Raw genomic sequence first — 19,744 nt, 5'->3', positions numbered from 1 at the left:
TTTTTTTAAAATTCTTATTCATAGAAAAAAGGTGTGTGAGTGTGTGTAATCACAAATGCCATCAAAGTATTGCACCTGTCAGTAACGCAGGTGTGAAACACTGTTTAGTGTCTAGCGTGGAACAAAAGAGGACAAGGACACCAGATCGCTGGAATAAGTCCCTTTTTATTGGCCCAGGGCTGCGGGAGGTGAGCGGGGGGGTCGGGGTCCACGCTCGGCTGCGCGCTCTCACTCCGGCACATCTGTGACGCAGGGACAGACCAGAGAGGGAATTCCTTTTTACGCCAGCTTTTACCGATTCTGTCGATTTCCAGCACTCCGAACAAATGCATCACATCCGGGTCTTTGGGATGTGACTCATTCGCTCCTGCGCTGGTTAGTGGTGAATGACGGCAGCGCCAGTGCGTGATGTTACTGCTGTGAAGCACAAAGGGAGGCCTGTTCCATCCCCACAGGGGGAGGGGTTTACTGCTGCAGGATGATTGCTCTCTTTTTTAAAAACCTGTGTACTCGGGTATGAATTCTACTGTCTTCATCAAAGCCATTACGGCACACAACCGCTATGGCCGCCTCGATGCCCTCGGGTCAGACGCATTTTATCAATTGGAAAACAAATCCTTCGTGGCATTTTTAATACAGGGACGCTGCATCCTTGGTCCAGAAATAACCAGAGGCAGGTGATGGTGCATAAATCAAGCACGGTAACTACCTGGGGACAGACGCGTCCTAGATTTACTCGCATGCTCCAATAAGCAATGCCAGCATCTTATTGTTGGGGGTCAAGGAGCCAGCTGATCTCTGGGGGGACTTAAATGTCTCGACAACAATTGTTCTGACGTTTTCTTGTTTTGACAAGCGGCCGAATAGTGCATTTCATAACTGCTCTTGAGGAACTTGACACTTTTTAAAACTAGCCGGGACTGGCTTTGACTGGCTGTACTGTTCACACTCGGTTCATTGCGTAACCTACAATTTGACTTTTCACTGTTCTCCCCACGTCTCGCCCCAGCAGGTACCACCAGGTCTCGCTTCAAAATAAGTTACTGGACGTCTCTGGATTGAACAGATGACACCTGCATTCAGGCCTGCGGTGAATTATTACTGTGTAGCATTAACAAGTCTCCACCTGCTTCCCACTTGGTTGAATCGTGACTGACTTGATCTGCAGAGGAGAAATGAGAAAAGGGAGAGTTTACAAGCAGTGTGAGGGATTCATGCGCACAGTGAGTCAGCGGCTTCACTTGATCTTACCCAAACTGCTCACGGTCTCCGGCACTGTGGCCTCGTGGTGCTCTAGAGAGACATTGAGATGTATTTGAGTTTAACAAAACTGATAATTAAGGACAATAAAAATGTTTTTAAAAAGATTGACGTGCTGTAAAAAAAAATATTGTATTGTTGTGTATCTCTAAATGTGTTTTTAAAAGATGTTTAACATCAAATTCTTAAAGGCTGTGAGTTGTAGCGTTTAGTTTATTTTCATTATTATTATCATATTCTCTGTCTCCCTTTCAAAAAATAATAAAGTCAAATTGTCATTGAGTTACATCTTTAATGTGCAAAATAAACTGCAGGCCAAAAGTGAGTGTCACAAACTCACCATCTGCTTCCTCGGAGGACTCCGACTGGGATTCTGTGGGGAAGAGAGGGTCACATGGTTGTGATATTTTACATGTAAGTGTTCCATTGCGTCCCACAGGACCTTTTTCCAATCTGCCTTTTAACGCCACCTGCAGGCGGGAAAATCTCTCACCTTCAAGAGCCGGTGCGTCAGAGTTATCACCTCCCTCTGCTGGAGGAGGATTTCACAGTTATGTAATGTTAAATCTCAGAAATATAAAAACAACGTTTTTCTTTTTTAAGCCGGCAGGAAATGTTTTACACACCCGTGTTGTCGTCCTCAGCGTCAATCTGTTCCTCTACTGTTGGAAAAAATTCCATCAAGAGACATTAACTCGCGATTAATCATGTGTGTCAATCACATAGGTGAGCGATAACTTACCGGATCCATCTTGAGCAGCCTCTGTTTGTGAAACAGTTAAAAGGTGTCATTATATGCTGCAACAGACTTCATTTTGACAGAAAGCTCTTGTAGTTCCCCTTACCAAGGTAGCGGGTTTCCTCATTCTGTTCCTCTGTGACTTCAAAATGGAGGGTAACACAAAATGACTCACGGAACTGAAACTCGTTACACAAACTGTACTCAGCACATGGGGTGAAATGTTGCCCGTTTGGTCACCTCACTTTGGTCAGACTCACCATTCATCTGAGCGGCCTCGTTCTTTTGAGCGGCCTCGAACTCCATCTGATCTGAGGAGACGGAGCGACACAGACAGAACAACAGGGCTCATAATAACTAACTCAAATTGAAACAAAGAATAAGAAACAAAGCCAATGATACAATTGTGCTGTTCTTGGTTGAATAAACACAGACTGGAACTTGAAGTACATAAAAACATCCTTTTCACACTCGGTTGGTTGCCACTTGGAACCATCGCACTGTACCTATTTTCTTCAGCTCAGTCATCCCATCTGCAGAAAAAACAACAGAGACATGTTGAGACATGGAAGTCTAACCTTAAACTAACCATAAATCATATTTAATCAACAATTCATATTGAGGATAAATCCTCACCGTCCTGAGCAACCTCTTCATCTTTCTCTGCAGATTCCAGAGAGGCTGAGAGAGCTTTGAATCATCACAAGCACATCGGTCAGGCTTCCAATACACACACCCCTGAACTCCTTTACTAGTAAGTAAGCATCAGTCACTTCATCATAAGAAAACACATAATGAGTCAAAACACATCTGTGCCCAAGTCTTAACCTCAGTCCCCATCAACGATCTCTCCATTTCAAATGGTTTTGTCATATTCTACATTTTTCAAAAACAATATCATATAAATTTGTTCTTCTTACCGGAGTGAAACGCTGTCACCGCGAGGAAAACGCACAGCGGCACCAGGAATCTCATCTTGGCCGTCGGTCCGGGGTAGTGGGAGATTTTGGGGTTGTTGTGAGCATCGCTGCCTCTTATACCTTCAGCCACGTCACGTGCTCGGCGTGGACAGGCCGGCTCTGGTACCATCGTGCCTCCCTACCTGAGAGGACAGCTGGGCGGCACATCGCCACACAGACGCATCCTTATGCAGGGCCCTCAATGCCGCCCATTGTTGGCTCCTCAGTCACACGGGCCTTTATTTGTGTCTGTTTGATACAAAAGGGGAAAAGATGGCGTCTTCGGATCAGAGCTGAAAACAATGTTCATTTCCTTTCGGGACTGGTAAATGGTGATTTCATCACACATCCTCATGAATGACGGGTCACAAGCGAGGATGCAAACAGCCGCAGCTATCAGAGGTTTCTTTTTTTTCCCCTTCAGACTTCGATCTGCCATGAAAAGAACTGAAAAGAACTTTTTACTCCTTAAAAATGAGGAAAAGTAAAATGAGATAGAAATGTAAACATTTGTACAAACTGAGTATGAGTTTCTAATATGAAATCAATCAATATCACCAATCTTAACTTTATCCATCTCATAAAAGAGATCTGTGAGTGTCTTAAGAGTTAATTTAAAACCAACATTTAATGAATTCCAGATATGTAGTAGTATGTCAAATAAGTGTACAAGCGGACCATGTTTCATCTATTTATTAAGATTCTGAACACACGTAAAACATAGTGTTTGGAAGGTTTTAGAGTTTGAAATCTAATTGAATCTGAAATAAAACCTTTAGATAAAACCTTCATTGTATTTGGGCAGAATAAGAGCCGAAAGAGTGAAATGAAAACTTTTTCATTCAATTGAACAGCGCTAATAATATTTTTAGTGAGAGTGTCTCGATGTATATTCACAGAGATAAAAAATCTAGAAAAATACACCTTTCAAAGTGCTTAAGAAACAACTACGAATCTAAAAATATTTCTAAAGTGGCTTAAAAACAAAGTGATTTAGATACAGTAGGGTTTAAATCCACAGGACATGTGATCATTACATGTTACGACTGAACACATCACACTTTTCTGGTCCTCATGGCTCGACTCTTATTGCAATTTTTACTTTGTTAAAATGAAAACCAGAGGTAAAAATAATTCAAAATCATAGGGAGACTTATCGCTTAATAGACTCATCATTTTTAAGGCACTATCGTAGTTAAATGATTAGTGATTTGAATTTACTAAATTCTTCAGTGTAGTTAGACTATCCAATTAAAGACCTAAACATTTTAACACTCATTCATTTTGCACTCACACACACAACATGTGGTCTCCTGTCGAGGCAGTATATGCAATATCCAAAAGAGGCATTATCATTATCGATCAATGAACAGGCGGATTTGCTAGATGTTAACTGTGCGTTGCTCATGGGCACATTATAAAAAACATGTAGACAGAGCAACACTCAGAGGGTACTCGTCTACTCTGGAGTGCAGCACGGTTCAAAAGGATCACAACACGAGGTTGAACTGTCTTTTAGTGGGACTTGTTCTACTGTTGCTAGTGACGGATGAGAAACATTTTGACTGTTGAGCTCTGGGAGAGCAGAGACTAGACTGATAGAGGTGAGAGGTCATTAACCAGACAGACACGGGTTCTTCAAACAAACCCCCGGGTCAGCTGCACTTATTCGGGGAAAAAAGACAAACAGTGGCATCGGTTTAAAGAAACCTTTGAATTGATTGTGTTAGCAAAGGCAGTTTGTGCAGTGAGGATATTCATTAGGGTTCAATCTCCAAACACTGGAGTGTAAATAATCTGTCTAAATCGTGTACTATTCTGACTTGTGTACAACCCCTGTGGTTTTTTTTTTTTTGCCTCGTCAGACTTGACAGCAGCAGTCTCCACTGCGGAGTAAACATTGGAAATGACGACCGCCACTACAACAATAAAAGCGGTTCGGTATTGAACCGTTATCATGTTGTGAGAACCTGAATTTGGATTTGCCCTGACAGGCTTCTCCGCGAGCACATTGAAAGCATCGTAACGACTTTACAGCCCCCCCCCCCCCCCCCAGACTTCAGAGTTCACTTCGCAGCCGGGTGTGCAGGTCTTCCTGGTCGACGTTGCCGACCTGCAGGTGCCAGCGGTGGTGGGCCAGCAGCGCCGCGTTCCTGGCCGAGATGGCGCTCATCTCCATGGCGCTCGCCGCCCACTCCACGGCGTTGAGGTAGTACAGCCGGTCGTGCAGGACGAAGGGGGGCGTCTTGCGGTGCGGGGGCCGGTAAGACGGATAGGCCAGCCACGTGGTTTCCGACACCGAATCCCAGCTGAGGAACATGTTCCGCAGCTGCTCCTGGGACAGCGGCTGCGGGGAGAACACCTTCCAGACGCTGCTCTGGCTGGCGGGGGGGCGCTTGTAACCCGGAGGGATGCGCACGGGGTCGAGGGAACTCAGGCTGTTGATGACGGAGTCCTTCGAGTCCGTGGTGAGGATTTCCGACACGGTAAACTCGGAGGCTGGCTTCGTGCTCCCCAAGAAGGACACGTTCAGCAGGCCGTGGACCAGGGTGCAGACCGTCTGGTGGTAACGTCCGGGATAATGAGACGGGATCGGGGGAGAGAAGCCTGAGAAGGTGATGTCAGACTTCCCCTGGTGAAGCGGTGTAGCTATCACCACTATGTCATACAGGGAGTGTGCCGAGCCCGATTCACCAACATAGTTAACCTCATAAAAACTGGTTGTGGTTCCTAAAAAAGGAAGTATTTGACAAGAGAACATTCACATGAGGAATCCAGCAGTGAAAAAAGGCCAGTTCTGTACTCTGTACCAAATAAGGGAATGTCAAATAAGATACCTGTCTTGGATGGTCGAACTTTGAATGAGATGGAGGTCACTCGGGCGGGGATGAGCTCACTTTTGCTGTGGTACAGGAGTCCTGAGCACACTCTCTTATTGCCTCCATCCACCGCCCACAAGCCTGGATCCGCTCCAGCTAATGACACGGCCCCTAGAAGACAAGAGAGGCGGTAAATGTCAACTCGATTTCAGAGCTTTTTCAACAGAAACCAATCACGCCACGAACCCATCCAAACGCTTACAAACGTACCCACAAAACCATTGATGCGGACACTCTGGCCGTAGTTGACACGAGCGATGGGTGTGACAATATCGTTGAGGAAGACTTGTGAGAATCCTTGGCCCATCATCGCTTCCTCCAGGGTCTGATTGAGCAGAGTAAGGAAACCATCGCCGCCCATGGCATGGAGGAGCTTATCCACACTGGAGAACGAGTAACCATACTGCTGGTACTGGTAGATCCTGTGCGTAGAAAAGGTTTCACGTCATCACATGCATTGATAGTCCTGGATCTTACGCCGAAAGAATAAGATTGAGAAGCCATGACAACTACTTTTAACCCTCACCTCATGAATTTGTCCAAAACACTCTCCACCCACATGTGCATTCGGAGAAAGCTGAACCCAAATCGCCAGAGCATTCGCAGGAAATTGACTATGAACCAGTCGCTCTCTTCAAACGTGAGCTCCTTTCCATCAAAGATTGCCATTTTAGAGGGGACCTCTTTCCTCGCAGGAATACCTAAAACAAAAACAAAAACCGTTCTGAAAAACCTGGTATGTTTGAATCTAGTATTGGTGGAACAAAGGAGGCTGGAGGGTCGTCGTGTTTGACCAATGTGGTTTGCTGGTGCTATTTTATGGTTTGCAGCTTCAAGTGCACTCGGCGGTTAGTACTGGGACTTTGACGAGTATCAAGGTCTTAGTTACTTGAAATACTTTTGGGATTGAGTTTTACGTCAGTGTGTTACCTAGTTTTTCAATGAAGTGCTTCATGTGAAGGTTTAGAGGATGGATGACTGCGCCTCCCGTCTCGTACTCGTAATCTCCCATCTTCACGGTCGCGAGTCGTCCGCCAACGGCGCCTGGTTCGAACACGTCGATCTTCACCCCGGCTCCGAATTCCTGCCTCAGGTAAAACGCTGCAGATGTGCCTCCAATGCCTGCTCCGATCACAGCTTCAAAACAGCAAAGACCACAGGGTTAAACTCATGTTGTTTTTTACTGGTATAGATCCATATTCTCATTCATTCTTGATGTTAACTTTATCCTTATAAAGTTGTATTCCATATTTGAAACCTTCCGCTGTACTCAGGTGAGATACCTCAAATAAACAGGTGGCATATAGTCTCATTTAAAAATGTAGTTGCATCTAATATGATTTTCATTGTAGAATATGTCTATGATATAAATGAGTATTTTATTATTTGGCCTACAAAATGTTCATATTTGCCCAGAGATTAAATAGAATTCAGTTGATCAATTCCGTTTCATCGGTAATGCAATATCCTCTTAAAAGTGACCCGAGATCTGGATTAAGTTGAATGTATAACGTAGAAGGTCCATTTTCTAATATATAAGGAACCATCCCACCAGATGAAGTCTGATCTTTCGTGTTAACCTGTCACTGCAGGACATTGTTTTTTGTTTTTTTTAACGTGCACAATGAGGCATACTCACCGATCTTGTTGGGCTGAACTTGCAGCTCTTCGGCCGAGGCCACACATCGTCTCCCGGTGTGCCAAAGCCCCAGAACCAGCAGGGCTCTCAGTGACAGGGCGCGTGGATTCATCGTGGGCTTCTAGTTGCCTCCCGATCCACGCAGCATCTGTACAGGAGACACGAACACGGTCAGTTCCGCCTCGACTCTCTCTTGTACACCCGATAAGAACTTGAAGGCAAACGTATTTATCAGCGTAGGTCAAAGTTCACTCGGGAGTGGCACATGCAATAAAAACGTATCATTTGAGTCGAGTCAAATCGTTACACGTCTGTCGACTACTTATGAAGTTTAAAAAGAAGAAGCGTTGAACGGCGAGGACTCACTATTTGAAAATACAGTTGTTGATCGAGAAGTGGTCTTCACGCCGTGTTCTTTGATAGACTTTAAAATCAAATGAATCTTGAAACATAAACATGAACAGCCGACATGAGCCTGGAAAACTAGAAGTGTCAGCAACTAACTTAATTTGTTCATCGGTCGCATCGTGTCGGATCGCCGTGAACGTCTCATAATACCGAGACACACTTCCGGGTATGCTTCCGTTTGAGTTTCACTGTAAAAGCCATCAAATATTAATTTTACATAAAACACGTGGACGCTATCGCGTTAAACACTGTGTGCTGAAATGGTCCCCAATATGGGCAACTTAAGAGCCAGAGCCGGTGTTACACCGAAATCTGTGACCCATCAGGAACTGACCGCAGAGGGCGCTGTTTCACATCGTCTGCTCGTGCGTGCTAGACATTGGAGGGCGAAGAAGAGCGAACAAGAGTAAGAACAACACGAGCAGAACGCGCTGATTACGGTGATATAAGTTTCATTTCGCTTAGACAAATCATCAACTTCCAGTACAATACCCATCAAGCCATGGAAACGACAAAACCCTAAATGTGTCTTACGTTTTTTTGTTTTTCACATCAATTATGGATTTCGGGTCGTTTTTTTTATCCAATCACAGTGACATGTGACGCTCTAGCCGTTTTCCAAAGTAAAAGTCGCTGGAAGAACAGGATCGCTGACATCATTATGCGTATTCAGCAGAGGTGGGATCAAGTCACTGTTAGGCAAGTCACAAGCAAGTCTCAAGTCATTGTCCTCGAGTCCCGAGTCAAGTCGAGTCAAAGACGAAGCAAGTCCCAAGTCGAGTCACAAGTCACAGCCAACAAGTCTCAAGTCGAGTCACAAGTCGTACCATTTTAGTTTCGAGTCATTTCGAGTCATTTTATTATAGTGGGGACGGGGAACCCTGGGTGATGGTGCGCTGCCTCACAGACCTAGACTACGAAGGGAAGGGTAATGGTGGATCGACTGTGACTGTGTTATAGTACTGTAACGCTCACCCCAATGCTGCAGCGTAAATAAGGAGGCGATGACTGGCTTGCAACTCCGCTGCATTTATTTATATAAAACAACTCAACTTCGGTCACTGTTGGCCGTCACCACGCCGAACGAACACTTCCGCATACACGGCCCCCCAAAACTCGGGTTGTCTCGCGTAACTACAGCTGGTAACAAAGCATAACGTGAACACATGCAACATCTGCATAACTGATTAACTAATAACTTTAACTCAGCTCATTACACTACTTTAAAACGGACGTTGACATAATGTTGGCGAGGATTTCCATCGGAGTCTGAATCCGGGTTCAAAAATCCCGATGTTTGTAACCATGAACGAGCTGTCTCGTTGATACGGTCAAATGGACTGCAGTGATTGGATGTCGTGCAGGCAGCGCTCTCTGCATACAGGTGGCGCACATGTTTTTGACAGATGCAGATAAACAGAGCGGCGCGGTGGTGTGAAAATGTTTGCCCCCAGTTTTCATGGGAAGTAGCAAGTCTTCTCGAGTCAAAAGGCTCGAGTCCAAGTCAAGTCACGAGTCATCGGTGTTCAAGTCCAAGTCGAGTTGCAAGTCTTTGTACGTTTTGTCGAGTCGAGTCTCAAGTCATCAAATTCATGACTCGAGTCTGACTCGAGTCCAAGTCACATGACTCGAGTCCACACCTCTGGTATTCAGGCTAATTAAACGAAGCGATAGAGTGGTGGAATGACGCAAATCGGCCGATCTGAACTCAACTTATAAAAAAAAACTATTACTTTTCATCATGGGTCTGCCATTTTTGGAGCAGAACTCCATGAAGAGGCTAGAGCTTAATTTTTTTTGAGCCTCATCGCTGATTAAAATGTAATCAACCCCCAATTAATTTACAAAAACTTCAGTCTGCAACTCGGCAAATCCAAAATCGGTAATTTACTGAAACATTGTTTTGAAAGAACCGGAATAGGAAGCTGTTGCGGAAGTAAAGCGGAAGCGGTGCAAACACTCATCCTGAACATGCTTGAATGGAGGTGACCTTAGTAATTGGCCAAACTGTAAAGTGAAATAACTTCCCGGGGACGTTACGGATACTTCGGTTCAGTCCCGTTTAGATTCTTCTCGTGAAAATCCGTGCAGAGTTTACGGCGCGCGCAGGACCGACCGACATGGCGGAGGCTCACCAGGCACGCGTACAAAACGTGGTGGAAGAAATGGTCCAAAGCCTGGAGAGGGACAACATCCGCGTAATGCAGGCAGGTGTATTTCATCTTCGGAAAACATGATTTGTGCGCGTGGTGCGGCACCTGTATCCATAACGTGTATGTGCGCGCGCGTCTTGCTGCAGGGTCGCATGTTCAGGTGCAGCGCAGACTGCTGTGATCGGCCCACGGACTCCATGTCTGTGGTGCATCGGTGCATCGACAAGTGCCACACTCCTCTGGCTCAGGCTCAGGGACTGGTCACTTCGGAGCTGGAGAAGTTTCAGGTGAGGGGACATTTGAGTATGTGACATTTTTGAAGGTTGGACACCTCGAAGAGGCCACACGTTAAAGGTTGTTCCATCGATCGTTTGTGTATCAGTCTGACATTTCTAACGGGGTTGCTATAGTGACCTTAACCAAATCTGCAATTGAATTAAAACAAAGATTACACACATTGCACTTAAGGCTTGTTATGGAATCTAATAATGAGAAGGTAATGCAATTGGGATCTATTTTTTTTTCTTCATTGTCCAAACCTACACAATTAGATTTTTTTTAACTTTTTTTTTACAGCACAACATTCTGTGCGTTGATGACATTTTATTGATAATGACCTTTTCATGAATTTATAACTACGGGAATAATGGTAAGGGAAACATTGCTGTCATTTTGTTTATCCTTTTCTATAACATACTGTAATATTACTTTTCTATACATTAATATCACATACTATATCAATCTTTTACTCATGACATACTACAGTACCGGTCTAAAGTCTGAACATGTTTTGTCATTCAATGAGAAAGTGTGTCCAAACATTGTGACGTTACACAATTATTTATTGTTAGTATTCGATGGGATACAATCAAACGTTGACTGACATACTATGAATCTTTTATGACTTAGTGGTGGCTCAGGAGGTCGAGCATTCGTCTAGAAATAGGAAGGTTCCTGGTTTGATCCCTGGCTCCTCCAGAGTGTGTTGAAAGACCTTGAAGCCCTCACGGTTCCTGTTGAGTGTTTTAAAGGGCTTTTAGAGGTCGTTAGACGAGGAGCGCTGCACTCCATCTACTCTGACTTTTCATTGCTTTTTAATGAGGTGCTATACTACTCTATGACTCTTTTGTGACCTTATTTGAACCATTTTATGAAATATTATACTTGGTTTTTAGGAACTTTTTACAACAACATATATATTTAATTTCTATGAAATGCTTCAAGTTTTCATGGCATAGTTTTTTATGTATGTATTTAGATGCCTTTTCAATGCATCTCCTGACCAAGTTTACTGGGACTTCTATTTTGTCTTTGTCTCAACAATCTCACCTCTCTGCCCCTTCAGGACCGTCTGACCCGATGCACGATGCACTGCAACGATAAGGCGAAGGATCTTTTTGACACTGGGGCTAAAGAACCAGCTGTTCGATCCCTGATGGACAGCTGTGTGGGCAGTTGTGTGGACGACCACGTAAACCTGATCCCCAGCATGACCCGAAGAATCAAAGATAACCTGGACTCCATACAGCAGTAGGGAAAGGGGCGGGAGGGCCGCAGTCCTTCCTGGCGACTCAGTCTGAGGTCATTACACATAGGGACGCACAGGGCCACTCACTGCATGATAACTAAAGATGAGCGGGCTGGAGTACCATCATGAGATGGGGAGTGAAGTTTAACATGGTGCAAGAGTTCTGCAGGCTGCGCCCTGTATGCTGGTGGGTGGAGATTTTAAACGTGTCACAGTGAGATTTATCTTGCTTTGTGTACAGACTCAAACCTACAGGGAGGTTTGGAAAACTAAGTGATGCATCTGGGTGCACATCATTCATTTATCGTTTATGAACAATTACCCATTAAAACATGCATTGAACAAACCTGTGCATTCAAATACAAAAAATAGGTGCATATCGCATTTTAAAATGCTAGTATAGAGCGTGCCACCTGATGGTCTATTTTTGCATTTTGTGCAATGTTCATATTCATATGTTCATATTTCTCTCCTATCAGTCTTCTCCTCCCCATGTTTTTTTGTTATTTTATTGTTGTTGAGCTGTGTCCGTCTGACCTCATGATGTGATATGTTTATATATTAAAAGTACTGTAGATGTCCCAGTTTTTGAGTTTTACAATTTACAAACAATGGTAAAAGGAAACATTCTGAGATGGCTGTCTTAATTTACTGAAGAACTTTTGATCGTTTGTATCAGTCTGATATTTATAACGCAGTTGCTATAGTGACCTTAACCAAACCTGTAATTAAATTTAAACAAAGAATACACACATTGCACTTAAGGCTTGTTATGGCATCTTATGATGAGACCTGTATACTGAGGCTTGTATTATGACTTTCATATAGTGCTTTCCAGCATTTTGTTCACCACACTGACTTGTTAAAAGCTGTGCTGGGACCTTTTTCCAAATGCCATACTGTTTTTATTTTGATACAATTGACTTTTTCAACATACTATAGGGGTGTATTCTTTATATTTTGCAAGACAAAATGCAACTTATTGATGTCAAAGGTAATCCAAGACTTGACTCACTGACTTTATTGAACATTCTGTACAATTTGTGAAATTCTTTTATGGAAACGTACTTTACAGTGACACTTTTAGAACAGCCTTTTCTATAAATACACTATACTGGATTATTTTTTTTACACAATTATATTTACATGACTTCTAGTAGATAAAGAGTCATAGTGTAGAATGTCAAAAGTAATAAAATCAATTTGGCTGTAACGACATCCCAGTGGAAGTCACCAAGTATGAAATCAGGCAGGAACTTTTGTAAAATCTACTGAAACCGATGCTTACTGTGCAGCTGGTAGGTTGGAACAAAAAGAGGACCATTTGATAGCACCACAGCCCACCTGGACAGACAGACTGTTTTATTGGCTGTCTAGGATTGTATTTTCTTTTGCCAGAAACAGAATTCCATACAAATAAAGTAAAAAAATTAAATAAAATAAAAACTAAGACCCCTTAACGGTTACAAATGGACGGTCCTAATGACTACAGTCACTTACTAGAAAATGTCTGCTTTACAGGTTTTCAAAACAGCATGAGGTTACAGATTTCCAAAATGTCCAAACATAGTGAAACGTGTCAAAAAACACAATTGCAAAAGTATTTAATGTGATGGGAGCAGCCTGAACAGCCCGCCCAAATGTGTCAACCCGACCTGTAAAAGAGGCAGTGGACGTTTGACAGTAAACAATTTAGAAATTCTTAAAATCTGAAGTCTGTAAAACAATTTCCGTGAGTTGCAATATTATGCTGTGCATATCAGAAAGCTGATTTCCAAGTTTAAATTGTGTAATCAAGTGAAATAGACAAAATCTCCTAAAGTCTGGTATATAATGAAAAAGGTTTATAACGATTGAACTGGATTTTTGATGTCAAGATACAGAGGTATGTAACATCAGCATTGCTGTGCGGACTTTCTTACATAACATTTAGCACTTCATTGCTATATTGTTTTATAACTTGAATATTGCAGTATATATTATTTACTAAGTACTTTTTCCCCTCAAATTTACAAGGTGGTGGACTTTGTCATGTCGTTACGCTTCATCAAAAGCTCTACTTAGGACTGAGGGAGCTGCAGCTCCGGGCTTTAAAGAGCGAAGACACTGGTGGAAACGCCTGCTTTGGCTGCAGCTCAACACCAGAGTGGATGCCTGTTGGATTTAGCCATCAGCTGCCCTCCATTTGATTGGGTAACTTGTCACATTAGTTAAATCTCTGTCAGCGGAAAATCAAACAGCAGCAGGTGATATAGACGCTGGGTCAAAATGTAAATGGACTCATCTTACATCTTTTATGTGTTTGCGGAGACTGTAGTAGAAACACTAAAAAGGTCAAGTTTCACCAATCAGAGCGGTTCCCTCGATGATGTTCCCATTGATATATTAAGTGAGTTAGAGATATGGTCCAACATCCCAGTGCACAGAGTTCATGGCAGAGGGAGTTTGAAGCTGCTCTGAAGACAAAAGTGGCCTAATCTCTCCTGGTTACGGTGTAACACGGCATGCAGATGGTTGTGCCTGAGGTCAGCGTGATGTCGCATGTGGTGATGGGTGTTACGCGGCGGGCCAGCGTCAGTGACTCGGGATTACCAGAGTAACAGCAGCAGCTACTGGCCGCTGCCCAGGCATCAGGACACGCAGCGGGCGGCGCTGTCTTGCTCCGAAGAATCCGGGCGGTGATCCGGGTGAGGCGACGTGTACTGGAAGTTGCAGCACACGTAGAGGGGGAATGTCAACAGCCGGCTGTCCAGGTTCATCACCACGTACTCCTGAGCCGTGGAAGGGAGGAATGTTGGTCAAGGTCTAATGCATTAGTCACATGACATTGGATGATTGTTACCAGTGCACACTGACCTGGTCCTTCTCGAGGGTGAGAAGCTGGAAACCTGTTGAGCGACTGCAGACCAACTTCCCTCGGCTATCAAAGGACGCAAGACGTAACCTGAACACAGATCGTTTAAGAGAGACATTCCAAAAATAAATCTGTGGATATACAGTTACAATTTTTTTTAAAAGGCTGATTTGAAATGTTATGAAACACGCTAAATTGTTTTCTTGCAGAGACTTGGATAATAAGAATTGATATTATTCACATATCTGTAAAGTGAATATGAGAAGGAGCTCATTTGGGGTCTCTTACAATGGCGTTAACAGAAGCTACATTGAACTATTCAATAAATATGAGTATTGGGCAAAGGTAAATTATTACACTATTGATATATGTTTAGATAAAATCATATTCTGCAAATATTTAGATCTGCAGTAGAGAAATATAATCTAATTTCAATTTAGTACTATTATTCACAGCAACTAAACACATTTGGTTGACCTTAAATTGATAATAAATAGGATTTAGAGTTAAAAAATACAATAATTATAACAAACTATTCATGATCTGAAATTATAAGGTTCACATGAAATAAGTAAAAAGATCCCAATTGTATTGCAGTTGAACTCAAACGTATCTCCGACTTACAATGGAACCTGTCTATAATTTACCTGCCATTAGTACCGTACTTTCCTATTTAAAGTTTTCTAATTAATCTTAAAGGGTACGGGAACCATCTGTTTAGGTAGATATTTGATAGTCACAGGTTGGCTGCACTACACACCTGAATGCCAGATGCCTTCGAGGTTGCAGACTCACAGCGCCCCCACATGGCTGACTCAGAGTATTTCTTTTGAAGATGATGAAACGGTTTGTGTAGGTCACCAGCAGGTCAAAGCCAAAGTTGAAGCCCGTCCACCGCCAGCAGTACTGAGGAGAGGAAACCATACCGTCAGAATATATATCTGACAACACACAGTAGCAGAAGTTAGAGCAGCAGCAGCAGCAGGACTGTTTGACTTACATCTCCATCTTTAGTCAGTTTTCTTCCGCACCTCATGCTGCTCAGCTCAAACTCATCTTTGTTAGCCTCCTGGGGACTAATGACAGACAACCGTGTTCCAAGCAGCATTAAAAATATATTCTATGAATAATCGTTGTGCTTTTATAAAGATGAAAATAAAAAGATTGTTCAGTGTGACGTTCTCACCCATTATCGTTGTCAAATTCGGTCCGCAGCATGGCGAACCACTGGTTTTTGTACACCGACGTTAACCAATCTGGAAGAAGTTTCAATGGATAATATTAACGGTGCAAAACACAACACAACAATTCCTAGTAAATATTAGGTAGAACGATCGTAACTCTGCTTTGCCTACAACGTTTTGTAAAATGTAAGCCTTTAAACCACCACCAACATCTACAAGAACAACTAGAGCAAAGGATTAGAACTAAATTAGGAATTAGTATTGGTTTGCATAATTTGGCTTACTCTTACTAGAATAGTCAGTTAAGAAACATGAAAGCCATTGGAAAATAACTTCAACTCAAATCTGGTGCTGTTTTCAAAACCAATTAACAGCTTTAACAATCATTTAAATATCCATATTTTTTCCAGAGGAAACACATTCATGATGAAATCCAGTCAGAAACTACACTTTTCTTACCAGAGGGTAAAATGTTGTCTCTCTCCAGGATGCGTGCGGATGCGAGATCGTTGATGATATACTGCAGACGGACGTATTTGAACACTGAACAAAAAGGTTCGCCATCGTCCGTGTTCAAGAAGGGCTCCTTGTCACACAGGTCTGTGGGACGAAGTCGATCGCAAAGCGGCGTCAAACATTTGTGTCTGACTGCTAACAAAGAAGATCACACACACGAGGATCCCTCGTTCCTTAAGATGTCGCCTTCCGGTACCTGTCCTGCGTTTGCAAAGCCAGGCGTCGGCGTCAGCCAGGAGCTGTTTGATCGGGCCGTCCCACGATGGATTGAGCTGCAGAAACATCCACTGCAGGGAGAGAAATTACATAAGAAAGAGCTCTTAGAAAACAGGTCTGATGCTATGGGCACTAACTGCGACTTATAAAATATATGTGTTATACATACAGACACACACACAGACACACACACATGTCCATGTACCTTCTTCAGAGCTGTGTATACATCCATCTCCACCTGCATGACAAACAGGTCCGAGGACTTGATGAGCAGCTCCATCACATCTCCCCTGGAAATGCAGAGCAGAGAGTTGGATCATAGGCAACATATTTTACACCATGGTTGGAAACACAATTACTAAACACAGACGTTTGATAGTCATTATTAATTAGGTCACTTAAACAATTTTAATTAAGCAACACAGTTTAATCATGCAGTTCATGGTTCATGCAGATGGCAAATGTAATGTTTTAAAACACAAAAAAGGGAACATTAAGGACGTTGGCAGGAATATTATGTAAAAACGACAGAACTGTGAGTTGAGCGAGCACCGACCCAAGTTCCTTCATCAGGTCGACATTTTGATGAGTCATCAGGTTGTTCAGAAGCCACTCAAGACACCTGCAGAAAGAGATGAACAAACACACATACAGTGGGATGTGAGTTTGCAGTATGAAATATTGTTTTACCTGATTAAAAATAGTAAAATCTTACTTTTTCGTGACTAGATCCAAGCCATAGATGCTGGCACAAGCATAGTAGCCACACACGGTCTTCGCACTAATGTTTTCCTTCATTGTCTCTCCACACTGCTGGATCAAACCATCCTGTAGACAAAAAGGGACTTGATTTGTTTTTGTATCACGTGACTGTATGTGGAAAAAATAAAGATGTTCATTTGATATTAAACAATTGCTGTTTTAATTAAATGTACTGACCAGCTGTAGCATACAAGCAGCTGCAAGAATACTGACAACCCTGCTGGGCTTGATCAGGACATCGTCCCGGTACAAGGACCCAAAGACGACTTGCAGGGCTAAATACACACACACACACACGCACGCACAAAACAGAACAATTGTGTGATTCAGTGAAACTCAAACAAAGATTCTGCTTTCTGTGACCGTGGTCCTCTCACCTTCAGTGTCGATGTTCTGGTCTGGGATCTCCAAGTTTATTTCCATCATGTTGGACTCCTTCCAAGAGCCACTGAACATGCTGGAGAAATACCCGGACTACAGGATGGAATGAGGAGGGAGAGGTATGAAAAAGGGAGGCAATGGCAACCAACATGAAAAGGATTTACCGCCGCTTGTCTTTGTGCTCTTTTACCTGGCACAGGTACACTTTGTGGAGGTTCCACTGCTGCTCCAGAGCACAGATACGAATGTCACTGTTTTCTCCGTTCAGGAACAAAGTCTGATAAATGTAACGCGATGTGCTTTTCAATTTCTTCCTACTCAAGTTTTAAAAAACACAAACACAATCAAATGAGTCATAGAAAAAATGTAAGACAACATACTGATGTCTTGAGGATATTTGACATTTAATTTATAGATTCTTTTTTTAACCAGACTTGCCTGCGAGGTGTATCTAACCTGGCATCGTCGTCCTCTTGTTCACTGTCACAGTCACACTGGGCATTTCGTTTCCTCTTCTTACACTCACACCGATGCTTGTGGCTTGGACTTGTGCCCCCTGCAGCTTCCTCTGGTCCCTGAGACGAGGACTGGAACCTGCTGCTCAAACCTCCCATCCCTACACCGCCAGAGAGGTAACAGACAAACTTCAGAACATATGTAGTCTATTTGGTGAAAAAAAAATACATTGAGATTCATAATGAAAAGAGCACCGTCTAGGTAAATGTCCAAGATGAAAGTAAGTGACATTGAAACAAATATCTCTGGCCCTATAAAAGCATAGAGATGTTTTTTTTGTACTCGCTTAGTTTCATCAGCAAAGGTAAACATGTCAGTAACCACCAGACTCCTGGACTCCCTCCTGCAGCCTATCAAAACCAGATGCACAGTACATGTGCCAGAAACGAAAAACAAAATACCTCACCTGATGATTAGCAGCGGGCAGGAGATGTGGGGGCTAAATTCAGGTTAACTAGTTCAGCAGCTAGTTAGAGAGGCGCTAGCCTCAGAGCTAGCTTTAGAGCTAGCCCTTAGCTAGCGAATCCACACGCGAAAACAGGTCTGAAAACAACTACAACGTCGCTAATGACAACCTGCTATTCCACACACGCCTCTGCAGCACAAAACCCTATCGGGCTCCAGTTACATTTTCTCAAAAATAGCGCAAATATAGACCAAGAAACGGGAGATGTTGTGTGCTGTTAGCGACATGGAGGCTTAGTCTGCGTTTAAAGTTCTTCTTCTTTCACTGGTTTAATGTCGTGTTCTACGACCCAAGTGGCTCCACCGCGTAACTTCAACGCCTAGTGGAAGACAGAGGGATTGCAGGCACCTGGAAATGTCACAAGTGTTTAAAATAGATGTATTTCATGCCATTAAACAAAAAAACAAGCACGTGGACCAATTCTATATATTTGTCTAGAGTAAAATGCCACTTATCTGTGAGTCTGGTACTTTTTGAGTGCATTGCCGAATCATCAACGGTATTAGTAATGTTTTGTTAACTCTCACAATGGCTGCGTTTGAGAAGAAAATTATGATCCAGAAAGAAAATGAAATTTACATTTTCTTTCTCTCTCTCTCTCTCTCTCTCCTTCATTTAATGAGCTAACTGTAAGACATTTTTACATAAATATTAAAGAGAGTCAACTTACAATTTCTATTGGCAAAACCAGAGGGTAAAAACACAGCTTGACTTATAAGTTATATTTCAAGGTGGTAAAACTAACTAAAACGACTAAAAGACAATCTACTCACCCCTTTCTCTCTCTTAGCTGCACACTAAACAATATTTAACATCAACATCTCTTACTTTGCCACCTGTCTTTGATTATTTCACTGGCCTCTTTTCTATCCAGAGATAGAATCTGTCTGTGTCAACAAACAAAATGCTGGCAACTAGTTTTAAATATACGAAAAGTGATGTTTTGCACATGACAGGAAGCTTGCATTATAGTAGGAACGAGAGTACTCAGAACAGTCCTAACATGTATATGTGGGGTAAATTGCAATGTTTAATACAAAGTGTACAGCAAAAAGCAAAGAGCGTCTCAGAGTTCTCCCCTTCTCTTCAGTGATACAGTGATTCAGATACATCCAGCTTTTTCCTGTAAGATACATTTTCAATACAAACATATGTGTTTCCTTATTTATTTTAAGAGGGGGAAGAGGGGAATTGGCACAAGGTAATCTGATTATGTGATCAGTATATGTTATATGCCACAGATAAATCTTGATTGTTAATAACTATTCTTTTCTGACTTAAAAA

The 19,744-nt window shown here is 42.7% G+C and overlaps 4 protein-coding genes across 13 annotated transcripts; 1 reads left to right on the top strand and 3 right to left on the bottom strand.

Moving 5' to 3' along the window:
- Positions 1-145: 145 nt before the first annotated feature.
- Positions 146-3,103, bottom strand: LOC119226568 (glutamic acid-rich protein-like). 9 transcript variants are annotated; one of them, XM_037484678.2, is made up of 12 exons: positions 2,920-3,103; positions 2,636-2,689; positions 2,506-2,532; positions 2,260-2,310; positions 2,106-2,141; positions 2,003-2,023; positions 1,887-1,922; positions 1,754-1,792; positions 1,601-1,633; positions 1,252-1,293; positions 1,127-1,162; positions 146-242 (listed from the first exon to the last, which is right to left on the bottom strand). In XM_037484678.2, the coding sequence occupies exons 1-12, from the start codon at positions 3,086-3,088 to the stop codon at positions 229-231; spliced, it is 558 nt and encodes a 185-aa protein (XP_037340575.2). In that variant the 5' UTR covers positions 3,089-3,103; the 3' UTR covers positions 146-228. The 9 variants fall into 9 exon arrangements, with proteins under 9 accessions (XP_037340575.2, XP_037340567.2, XP_037340568.2 ...); XM_037484670.2 differs by having other exon boundaries at positions 146-1,162; XM_037484671.2 differs by having other exon boundaries at positions 146-1,162; positions 1,754-1,789.
- Positions 3,104-4,795: 1,692 nt separating this feature from the next.
- On the bottom strand, positions 4,796-8,195 carry pcyox1 (prenylcysteine oxidase 1). The gene is made up of 7 exons (XM_037484603.2): positions 7,843-8,195; positions 7,477-7,624; positions 6,768-6,974; positions 6,364-6,538; positions 6,048-6,259; positions 5,796-5,948; positions 4,796-5,688 (listed from the first exon to the last, which is right to left on the bottom strand). Exons 2-7 carry the CDS (start codon positions 7,586-7,588, stop codon positions 5,018-5,020), a joined length of 1,530 nt encoding a protein of 509 aa, XP_037340500.2. The 5' UTR covers positions 7,589-7,624; positions 7,843-8,195; the 3' UTR covers positions 4,796-5,017.
- Positions 8,196-9,557: 1,362 nt separating this feature from the next.
- fam136a (family with sequence similarity 136 member A) lies at positions 9,558-12,149 on the top strand. Its single transcript, XM_037484695.2, has 3 exons — positions 9,558-10,091; positions 10,184-10,324; positions 11,383-12,149. The coding sequence occupies exons 1-3, from the start codon at positions 10,005-10,007 to the stop codon at positions 11,569-11,571; spliced, it is 417 nt and encodes a 138-aa protein (XP_037340592.1). The 5' UTR covers positions 9,558-10,004; the 3' UTR covers positions 11,572-12,149.
- Positions 12,150-12,571: 422 nt separating this feature from the next.
- gmcl1 (germ cell-less, spermatogenesis associated) lies at positions 12,572-18,744 on the bottom strand. 2 transcript variants are annotated; one of them, XM_062558751.1, is made up of 15 exons: positions 18,401-18,744; positions 17,913-18,094; positions 17,669-17,788; positions 17,475-17,571; positions 17,275-17,372; positions 17,051-17,163; positions 16,892-16,957; positions 16,541-16,625; positions 16,316-16,406; positions 16,063-16,203; positions 15,606-15,675; positions 15,420-15,495; positions 15,180-15,325; positions 14,422-14,509; positions 12,572-14,336 (listed from the first exon to the last, which is right to left on the bottom strand). In XM_062558751.1, the coding sequence occupies exons 2-15, from the start codon at positions 18,090-18,092 to the stop codon at positions 14,196-14,198; spliced, it is 1,512 nt and encodes a 503-aa protein (XP_062414735.1). In that variant the 5' UTR covers positions 18,093-18,094; positions 18,401-18,744; the 3' UTR covers positions 12,572-14,195. The 2 variants fall into 2 exon arrangements, with proteins under 2 accessions (XP_062414735.1, XP_062414736.1); XM_062558752.1 differs by having other exon boundaries at positions 17,669-17,792; positions 17,935-18,094.
- Between the last annotated feature and the right edge of the window lie 1,000 nt (positions 18,745-19,744).

Source organism: Pungitius pungitius, chromosome 18, assembly GCF_949316345.1.
Source record: "Pungitius pungitius chromosome 18, fPunPun2.1, whole genome shotgun sequence".
In the NCBI taxonomy this organism is placed as follows: Eukaryota; Metazoa; Chordata; class Actinopteri; order Perciformes; family Gasterosteidae; genus Pungitius; species Pungitius pungitius.
This window is presented reverse-complemented; position numbering and strand designations above follow the sequence as displayed.

What these genes read in the sequence shown, in the direction of transcription:
- LOC119226568 (XM_037484670.2), bottom strand. Translation starts at nt 3,088, where the DNA reads ATGGTACCAGAGCCGGCCTGTCCACGCCGAGCACGTGACGTGGCTGAA. An exon ending in TGAAGAGGTTGCTCAGGACG is followed by an intron (nt 2,533 to 2,635) that starts GTGAGGATTTAT and finishes TTTTTTCTGCAG; the next exon opens with ATGGGATGACTGAGCTGAAG. An exon ending in GGCTGCTCAAGATGGATCCG is followed by an intron (nt 1,923 to 2,002) that starts GTAAGTTATCGC and finishes TTTTTCCAACAG; the next exon opens with TAGAGGAACAGATTGACGCT.
- gmcl1 (XM_062558751.1), bottom strand. Translation starts at nt 18,092, where the DNA reads ATGGGAGGTTTGAGCAGCAGGTTCCAGTCCTCGTCTCAGGGACCAGAG. An exon ending in GACCTGATGAAGGAACTTGG is followed by an intron (nt 16,626 to 16,891) that starts GTCGGTGCTCGC and finishes CTGCATTTCCAG; the next exon opens with GGGAGATGTGATGGAGCTGC. An exon ending in AGACAACATTTTACCCTCTG is followed by an intron (nt 15,676 to 16,062) that starts GTAAGAAAAGTG and finishes AACTTCTTCCAG; the next exon opens with ATTGGTTAACGTCGGTGTAC.
- fam136a (XM_037484695.2), top strand. Translation starts at nt 10,005, where the DNA reads ATGGCGGAGGCTCACCAGGCACGCGTACAAAACGTGGTGGAAGAAATG. An exon ending in ACAACATCCGCGTAATGCAG is followed by an intron (nt 10,092 to 10,183) that starts GCAGGTGTATTT and finishes GTCTTGCTGCAG; the next exon opens with GGTCGCATGTTCAGGTGCAG. An exon ending in CGGAGCTGGAGAAGTTTCAG is followed by an intron (nt 10,325 to 11,382) that starts GTGAGGGGACAT and finishes CTGCCCCTTCAG; the next exon opens with GACCGTCTGACCCGATGCAC.
- pcyox1 (XM_037484603.2), bottom strand. Translation starts at nt 7,588, where the DNA reads ATGAATCCACGCGCCCTGTCACTGAGAGCCCTGCTGGTTCTGGGGCTT. An exon ending in CCGCATCAATGGTTTTGTGG is followed by an intron (nt 5,949 to 6,047) that starts GTACGTTTGTAA and finishes CTTGTCTTCTAG; the next exon opens with GGGCCGTGTCATTAGCTGGA. An exon ending in AGTTCGACCATCCAAGACAG is followed by an intron (nt 5,689 to 5,795) that starts GTATCTTATTTG and finishes TTCCTTTTTTAG; the next exon opens with GAACCACAACCAGTTTTTAT.